This window comes from Gastrolobium bilobum, unplaced genomic scaffold, assembly GCF_033153095.1.
Source record: "Gastrolobium bilobum isolate Gb01-03AN ecotype WA unplaced genomic scaffold, APGP_CSIRO_Gbil_v1 utg23722, whole genome shotgun sequence".
Lineage (NCBI taxonomy): Eukaryota > Viridiplantae > Streptophyta > Magnoliopsida > Fabales > Fabaceae > Gastrolobium > Gastrolobium bilobum.
Genome location: NW_026895739.1, coordinates 115,506 through 125,776, shown reverse-complemented (window position 1 = coordinate 125,776; position 10,271 = coordinate 115,506). Strand labels below are relative to the sequence as shown.

Below are 10,271 nucleotides of genomic sequence, written 5' to 3'. Positions count from 1 at the left end.
TTATATTTCTGGAGGTTTACTAACCTCCCCAATATGTTTTACTTTCTGTCACTCATAGATCCCTACAATATTTATAACTTCCCAGAGGGCATAGACCTCCATAATTTGTTTATTATTTTTGCATATTTAAACCTCCACTATTTGTCATATTTTGTAACAGCTTTAAACTATCAATATCCAGGAGTTAAAGATTTATATATTATTGATTAGACCAATTCAATATGGGATGACCAATATGTATCGGGCCTAATCACACACGGTTGAAGTGAGAAGACTTTGGGTTGGGTTATCTGTTTTCTGGGATGTTGATAGATGTTGTTGACGTGACGGGTAAGATGCTCCTTTGGCGCGATGATCAAGACTGAGGGGTACCTGCAATGACACTTTGACGCTCAAATCAGTATCACAGTCAGACTTATGTGATATTCTTACTGAATTAGATTGTCATACCTGAGTTTGTACCCTTTGTTTATATAATGAATCTGATGCCGCCTTCGATAGATGGTTTGTCTTCTGATTGACTGTAGATGGACTGCAGGTTCAGCTGGTGTCGCTCTGGCCCTTGAAAGAAAGGGCCTTGAAGGTCGTAGGCATGTGAGAGGAAAAAACAAAATTCAACATATTGATATCCGGATATGGGGTTGGAGATATCCGGATATGGATATTCGGATACGAATATGGCCCCGACATATATCCGGATATTCTGGAAATTTCGAGTTGGTCACTGTTCTGTTCATACAGAAAGGTATATTGGGTTCGTGGACCCATGATTGGTTAAGTTGAACCTCTCTAATAATATAACTAAGTCAGAATCACTTAGATTAAGGGCTTATGGCTTTGGGAGAAGCCTAATGGTATGAAACGAAAAAGGAAATGTTGTCGTAATGTCATGAACCGTTAGAGTATGAATATTGATAAGATTCCTGGTCTAAACAGATTATGATTTTGCTGTTTGTGGACCTTGAGCTGTGGTGGACTCTTGACTTGGGATTTATTGCTTAAGAGGTAAACATTCGTGTCCTCGATTTGATTTGTTGCTTGTTCCACTGACCTCCATGCGAGGGTGGTTTATATGCATGTATGCTTTTATGAAAAATGAAATATGCATTGATATATGCATGATATATGTTGACTTAACTGTTGATGTAATGTATGAATGTGGTGTTGATTACTTACACGATCAGGCTGCGACCCTAGTGTGTAAGGCATAAGGCTGCGACCCTTATATTTAGATAGGTTGAACCGCACTTGCATACATCACATGAGATATGAACTGTAGTAGTTAGCTCATTGAGCAAGAGATATGTTGCCATGATTTAAATGCTTTAACATGAACATGCATTGTAATTACTGCCTTTGAACTTATATATATACTTGTAAGTGAGCTTGGGGCGGAAGAGTCCTGGAGGACCCCTTGTCTTACTGAAATTTCTTGTTAGAAATCTCACCCCGTGTCGGGGCACATTTTCAGGTACAAGTACCTCTGAGGTTGAGACCTCTGGTAGCAGGAGGCCGGAGTTGAGCTGATTGCTGCATGTTTACTATTTCTTCCTATATCACATGACTATACATGTTTTACGTTTTATGGCTATTGTAGTTGAGACTGGATGACTATGTTGTTTTATTTGGTGAGTATGGGAGTTGTCCATGCCACATGATGATTATCCATGTTTGATTTATTTGAATTTTATAATGTATTAGGATATTGTCTGTTCTACGTGTGGTAGTTTCGTGACTAGATACACATTTATGTTATGAGGATATTCAGTTAGTTTTAATTGCAATTTACATACATGCAATATTTTGTAAAAGGATTAAGTAACCAACTTGGTAAATAATGATGACGTCATAATTGAAAAGAAAAAGTTAGCTTCCGTATTTAATTGAGTTGCGCTTAATATCGTAATATGATAACAATCCGGGTATACACGGGGTGTTACACCAAGCCTTCCTATAAGATATATGGAATCAAAGATTTGTTGCTATCCTTTCTTGGATTAAGCCAATTTTAACACTAGGCTCCTCCCTTATCATTTACACATTTGGTCCAACAAGACTGTATTAGTAAGTATTCCAGAATTTTTAAAATTTACTAAACACAATTTTACGAACCTAAGATCAATGAATATATGAGATTTGAGTCCAACTGCTTGTGATCTTGAGTAAGACTTTGACTATCACATGTGTGTTTGTTGTTCCATATGCCTATAACCCATTCAGTGCCACCCTTTTTATGGTATGCCCTCATGCTCTATGGACAACCATCGTTATGATTTTGACAAACCATTATCAGCCTTTTCCTATCACTTTTTTCTATGACTGTTGTGCGATGGTTCACTATACAATATTGTTTCATTGCCATATGTACATCTTGCTTGTTCTCAAACACTTGATCGTTATATAGCTCTTGACTCATTTGCCAGTTAGGTATTTGCGCTCCATGCATTTCATCTAACTGCTGATATGGGTATTCCCAATTAATATTTGTTCAATAGCTTATTTGAGACCAAAATGGTACACTATCGTTTCTTATATAATCGCACATCCAACACAATATTATGTGTCATTTAATAATAAATTAAATAACCACTAATAAACCATTATACTTACTAACCTGCAACTGGCGGGTCTTCCATTCCAACAATGCCCGGAGAAGGAATTGGTTGACCAACTGCACTAGACGAACAACAATCAAAATCACCATCGACATCCGTATCCGATGAGTCGCTGTCGAAACAAGATCTTCGTCCAGCTCTTCCTTGGAATTGTTCGTACGCCAAGATGGATCATACATGTCGTAGGCCGGCAATATTTCATCACAAATTTGTTGAGTTGGTGATGCTGGCGAGGGTGACACATTCCCATCTCCTGGATTGATCAGTGGCTCCAAGTTAATGTCGATGGAGTCAATGGATGGTATAGAATGTTGACTGCTTGATTGTCCACTGAAGTTCACTTTCGCATACAATTCAATAAATCTGGACTCTCCGTGTTCGACTATGCTTGCATCTACTACTAATGCTACATCTTCATCCTCGACAATTTCCACACCAACCCACTGCACGAGGTTACCTGATGCACATCTAGTAATCAATCGAGAGAGAGATTGACCCCGTTGTAATCTCAGCTTCTTGTATGTTATCCTCTTCAGCTCATGAAGATTGCATGCTGGGCTCATGCGAAACATTTTTGCATCACCTTCAAAAACTTGACCATTCGGTCCAAAATATTTCCTCCCATTATAAGAAACAATGGCGATTAAATCGTTCCTATTGTCACTCATTGTACAAAAGTAGAAAAAAAATTAACAATCAAGGATGAAACAATCAAAATAAATCTGTATATATAAAATTTCGCGAGGAGCGTGGACGCACCAGAAAAGGAAATGTGGGTGGGGATTATATAGTATTGAATTCGCTAGACCACATAGCGAATTACCCAAACTAATTTCGTTGTGCGCCCTAACGAATTCCTAGGGGTCTGACACGTGTCATTTTATGTCAGAGCAACAAGTACTTCGCTATAACTTACACGAATCATACACATGTACTTCGCTACGTGGTATAGCGAATTACGAGGGTGCTGACACTTGTCCTGCCACAGTTTGAGCAAGGACTGACATTTGACCACGTAATTCGCTGGCACTTGTAGCGAATTACATAGATAACATAAACGTGCCACATCAGCCAACGTACTTTGCTGCTTTGTGTAGTGAATTACAACGTATGGCATTCCAAAAATTTGTACTGTTCATGTGGCATTGTGGTTAATAATTTCATGAACAGTGGCAATTTGATCACTGTTTCCAAAGGATTGCTGAGTTTCTCTAGGATCAGAGTGAATAATAATAGAACAACAGTGTAGTCAAAGCATATGTGGATGTGTTCACAATTATAGCTAATAAGAAAGAGTAAGTGTCATACTTATAGATTTTACCTCTTATTTATATAATTTATCTGTAGGTAATAGAATATTGGACTTTTGGTAAATTTTGGGTTTCAATGATTGATCCATTTTTATCGCCACTAGGATTATTATAACTAAAGGATTTTTTCTTAATTTCCCTTAATTGTTTGTCTTTTTGGACCTTATAAAATATAGTCCTTTATGTTGCTTCATAACAGTTACCATGAATCAATTTCAGGATTTGTGTTCAAGGAAAATAGAGAGGTTGATACATTAGGAACGGAAAGGTGACATTTCAAATGAAATTTTCATAAACAGTGCTTCCTTCCGCAAAGGAAACTTTTCAACATATTCTATTTTCAAATTTTCAGTTACCAACATTTACTATCTCCATCACCATCATCATTATATTTACCACCTCCTTTTTCTTACAATCATTTTTATTAGATCAAAATCAAAAGAAGCAGTAAAGATATAAAGTAAATTATCTATGCCAATTTAACGCTCCGAACCTATAAAAAGAAGCTAGGCTTCCTAATTAAAATAAAAAAAATAAAGAAAATGCTATTTGCTAGTAAGATTGACGCCTACTTTGTTCTTAACTCTAGTATTTTGATAAAATCAATCTTTTCCAAAATAATTCATAAGCATAAATCATAATATAAAAAAAACTTTGATCTATAATTTCTATTTTATTCCAATTATATCATTTTTTGTTCATATTCTCAAACCGTATACATATAAACATTTGATCATGATCTATGTTATTTTTATATTATCTTATTCCAAAATATATACGAATTCTACAAGAAATAAACTCTTTCACTTACAAAGAAAATATATTCCAAATTAATAAAGAAGGACGTTATTCGTACAACCTATTTTTTTACTGTTAATTTTTGACATTCCAACAATTATGATTTATTGGATCATATTTATTATTAGGTTGGTAGAGGTTTTTGGTAGAGATAACCAGGCAACCTCCTTTGGGTTTTGAACTTGCCCACATTTGGTAGCGGAGATAAAAAACTTTAAGTAGGTAAATGGTTTGCCTAGCCTTTGTGCTTTCTTTGCAAAAAAAACTTGTTTTTAACTGTTCTAGAAACTCATACCCACGGTGGTATTTTTTGTTTACCCATGCAACCAAAAAATGAGCATGAATCAGTGGACGAAAATGACTCTCGGTTATGTCTCATCTTCGATAAAAACCTGCATGGCCTAAGAAACTTCGCACACCATTAGCATTAACGGGAGGGGGAAGTTTTTCAATCAACATCAACTTAGCCTTATCAACCTCAATGCCTCTTAGCCAGCTGTTGGTGAAGGAAAATGAGTTCCTTTTTTATGAAGCTTGCCTCAATGCATTCAATGTGTTGAGGGAAATTTTTTTTGACAATCAAGAAGAGAAAAACAACAAAGAGAGTGGGAATTCCTTGGAGCTTCTAGGAGATTCAAGGATTCGATAATCAAGACAGAAGAGTTTCATCTTCATTTTCTCTTTTAGGTTCTAAATGCTATTTTTTTTCTTTTTATTTTGTCAGACATGAATATGTCTGGCTAGTTTTATCATTGTGGTAAGGGTCACAACCCTTGATGTGAACCCCTTGCACCTTGGTTGAAATTTATGTTTATCTATTTTAATTGAATTTATCTTTTCTTGTCCTTCATTCTATAATTCTATTGGAACTGATCAATCGAGTAGGATTGCGAGGGTTAGGGTTTTCACTAGGGATGTTGGAATTCTAATTCTTGACAAAGAATAAGATAACTGCTCATGTACGAACTAGGATAGGTTACATGAACCGCGAACGTTAGAGATTCATTGATTCTAAGGGTTAACTCGAAAAGAGATTTATAAGGGATTAGGATTCTAATAGAGTTAATAAGGTTAAAGTCACTGAGGGATTAAGACTTAATTAATCATATAAAAGATGATGAATCGTTCGATCAATTGAATAGGTAAATGTAAACGTAATCCAAGTTGCAAGGTGGTTACCGCAATATTTTCTCAAATATTTTCTCCATCATTAATCTTTTGTTCTTGCATTCTGAAAGCATATTTGGAATCATTTACATTTCTCTTTAATTGTTTTAGTTTATTTCATAAACCACAATTGTTTTCAACCTATTTTGATTAATCCAACAAAAGAGGAATAGTTATAACAACTTAGGTGCCTCAATCCTCGTGGAGACGATACTCTACTCACTCTTTTTATTTCTTGGTACGATCGGTGCACTTGCCGATTTTATGCAACAAGTTTTTGGTCGAAACCCATTCCAAGCACTTTTGAACCTCAGGGAGTGGAGATGGTGGTAATTCAGGTATTGTTGAAAGACACAAATTCATTGTGAATGAAAATGTTGATTTTTTGATATTATTCGTTGGCTCACAAGAGAATTATATATATCGCGGGCTTGGCTCTTCAACTAGTAAGAGGAAAGAGACGAGTTCCAGCACCACCACTTAATATGATTGAAGCTACACTTTTTGGGTCTGCTTTGGGAGTCTCAAAAGTGGGTACCTACTGGAATGCCTGAAAGAAGCACTTCAGTTAAGCATCGGAATTGAATGCAAAAAACCAAACATACCACAACGATTTTCTTTTTCTTTCATTTTACCGTGGACTCTTCGTAGATGTCTAATGTGAGAACAGCGTGTGCAATTCCAGTTCCAGGCTTCAAGTTTCTTAGGTTGCTATGGGTTTGTGAAGTCTTGCATAATTTAATGCTCAATACTCTTCTTGTGTTTAAACTCTACCGAGAAACCCACTTCCTCTGTTCCTTCGAACTCCCTTGCTAACTTCCAACTAGATTGGCACTCAGGGCAGGCACAAGTTGAATTTTTAAATTTCATATTCAAAAGTAAAAAAGGTTAGTTTCGTAATTTTAATCAATTATTCCATCACTATTTTACCTCTATTAAACATAAACTCAGCAAATTTAACTCAATTTTTTCGATAATATTTTGGTCTATTAAATAACTTTTTTTAAACTTTTCTATTAATATCATTTTCCCACCATTTTTTCAGTAATTAAATTTGCCTAGTTTAATTTTTTTTCTCCTCTACCAAACGTCTCCTTAATTATTAATTTTTAATAAATTATAATCATTAGATTGACGAAAATCAACGGTGAAAAAATAAGTTGTAAGATATTGTAAAACTTTTAGGTTGTAAGAATAACGCTCCTCGTTAACAAATTAGTTTGTTTAAATCTCAAAAATATATCTATAATTTAGGTGTTATATGTAAATGTTTTAGAATGTATTTCAATGAATGAAGTTATTTGCTATGATGCTAATGAGACACGAAAAAAAAATAATAAATTTTATTATTAATTCATTCAATTATGCTTTGCAAAGCAAGCAATTACATTCAATCATTGTTTGGTGCAATCTGTGGGCATAAAAGAAACAATATTGTTTTGGAGGTCATAGCCAACTAGGAAGTTTTGTTGTGCCAAGTTCCCAAAGATGGCAAGACCATCACTAGAGGTGAATGCCAAGCATACAATCCCATCATCAACTTCAACAAAGGTGTTGAGAGCATTTAATTGGATATCTGCACCTTTAAAATGCGCTGTGATTATTGGAACCTCCAATTGTCCCGATGTAGCTCTGTAGCAAAGGTTCAATTGTTGAGTAGGATCCTGAACACGCTCTAATTTAACTACATTTGCCACTGCTGATTCCAACTTAGAGTAAACATCACTAGGCAAAAGAACCAACGTTGTACCTGAGTCAATTATGATATTCCCCTCTTCACTAAATCCAGAGGAAGAACTTCCAAACTCTATTTTTTTGTCTCCCACACTAAATGCTTCCAAGGTTACGTAGTAATAGACATCTGGTTTTTTTATGACCAGGGGAGTTGAGACAGTCCCATCACCAGAAACCACTGCATTCTCTCCAAAATTGAGTTTGCTTGAGGAGTTGTTAGAATCTGAAAACATTGGCACTAAACAATAGGAGAATTTGCCACTTGTTGAAGAACCCAATTGAGATATAAGGGAAATAGGTCCACCTCCAAGGCCAACTATACCCGAGGTTTTTCCCATAAAAGACACAGTATTGCTATGCCCGCATCCAATCACAGTTCTAGGAAATGGTATAGGAGATCCACTGGTGGAGCTTAAAGTGAGAGTGTCCACACTAAGATCTCCTTGTGAGTGTGAACCATCTCCATAGTTAATAGAATACTCGCAAATTTGCTCATTATCAGAAGAACAAGAGGTATCTCTTATGGATTGACATTTAGTAGAAGAGCAAGGAATTGGTTTGTACGTTTTGGATTTTGAAGGATTGAACATTGGTGTGGTTTGGTTGTAACAAGTTTCACAAGGCTTGCATTGTAGCCAAACAATGTCACTACCAGTATCAACAATACCAAGGAGTTGGAATGGTGGTGTACCAAGTGAATAGCTCATGAGGTATTCACCATCAGCCGGTTGTACAGTGGAATCAGCTGTGTTTGTTGGGAATAAAGCTTGTTTGAAATAATTGGCACGATTAATGGAACGAGTCACAGCATTGGCAACTCGCTGGAATTGAGTTTCTGTGGGACTGTAGAATGGTGATCTTGAAGAGTCACGATGAATGAGTTCAACACTAAAGCCACTATTTAGAGCCTTAGTGAGTGAGATGCCACAAAGGCAAAGCAAAAGGAGAAGAGATGAATAAGTTGTCATTGTTGTGAATTGTAGAAATTTGTTGTCAATAGTGCATTCTTAGTGGCTTTTTATAACACTCATTTAAAGGTTGAGTGAGAATGTTAGTAAAATTGTGTGTACCAAAGGGGCTGTACCGTACAAAGATGGGAGTGAGTGAAACTACATGCTGAAAAGTAGTAATTGTTCAATGTTTTCATCTACATTAAAAACTACGGAATTACTTGAATCTACGAGTATTGATGAAGAATGAAAGACACCCAAATCGTGATTTGAACATTTACTCCTAATATTAAAATTGTAGATTGATATTAATTGAATTACAAACTTCGGCATCAATAGTGATTTTCTTACTTATAAAGCATTCACCATTCACCATTCTTTGAAAAGAAGTGACTGTTTGGTTCGCTAGACTTGGGAAGTGTTTCTGATGTACGAAGACAATGGATAATTTCAAATAAAATAATTTTAAAATATTTCAATTTCTGATTTAATTATTTTAGTTACATGAATCTGCACGTACACACGCATGAAGAAAAAAAGGTGGCCTAATCGAGAATTCAATATTTGTTTGCAAGTCTTTAAAATTTTGCTTAAATATTAATTGAGTGACACAAAATATCCATTACATATTATATTCCTTAATAAAATTATAAAAAAAATTCACCAATATTCATTCAAAAATACAAAATAATAAAAAATAAAAAAATGCGTCTGTTACGATAAGATTAATGTAGACCGATTTATTTTTATTATTATAGAATTTATTCTTAATGGGCTTCAACGGTTGATATCTTACCGTTACTATTTTGTTATTATAACATTGTACTCATTATATATAAAAGTTAAGTAATGATTTCTACCCAAAAAAAGAAGAAGTAATGAATTAAACGTCAAATTAATATATATTCCAATGTTTCCAAACAAAAATCAAATAAGTTAATGATCATTTTTCAAAATAGTAGTGAATAATCTTATTAATTAGTTACCAATATCATTTAAAAATATATTAGTTTAAAAAAGAGCAGCTATTCAGTGTTTCCCTATTTTGTAAATTAAAATCTTTGAATAATTCTCAATAAAATAAATTCAAATCTTTCAATTTTGAAATTAAATTTTGATTTACATGAATCTACAGATATGAGTGAAGAATGAAAGACACCCGAATCTGTATCTGAACATTTAGTCCCAATATTAAATTTTAAGTCGATATTAATTAATGAGTTAGAAGCTTTCCGGATCAATAGAGTGATTTTCTTACTTATAAAGCATTCACCATTCATCCAAAATACAAATAAAATGAATTAAAGCATTTAATTTTAACCCATGTTTGTGTGATTCGGTTTAGGATTCTCAACCGAATTTGGCTTATTCTCTTTTAATAATAGATTTTAGTATTCTAGCTTTATAATCTTAATAAAATTCTTAGACTCTGTTAACGGTGGTGAGTGACTGTGTTGGAGAAGTTCTGTGTACAAATGAATAAGGGAATGGAAGAATCAATCCATGGGCGGGTGATTATTTATTGTTTCCTTACAATGCTAGGTTATATATGGTTTATAGTTTTTCCCATACATGGAAAATTTGTATTAATATATATCAATCTTTTAGTTTTGGAATTAATTTTTGGGTTAGATGAATACGTAAGTATAAAACGAGGAACAAAGGGCAGCCTATTTGTCAATTCGAATAAAGGATAA

The 10,271-nt window shown here is 34.5% G+C and overlaps 1 protein-coding gene across 1 annotated transcript; it reads right to left on the bottom strand.

Annotated features, from left to right (window-relative positions):
- Window positions 1-7,284: 7,284 nt before the first annotated feature.
- On the bottom strand, window positions 7,285-8,592 carry LOC133295285 (aspartic proteinase CDR1-like). Its single transcript, XM_061494095.1, has one exon. It carries the CDS (start codon window positions 8,590-8,592, stop codon window positions 7,285-7,287), a length of 1,308 nt encoding a protein of 435 aa, XP_061350079.1.
- Window positions 8,593-10,271: the final 1,679 nt, after the last annotated feature.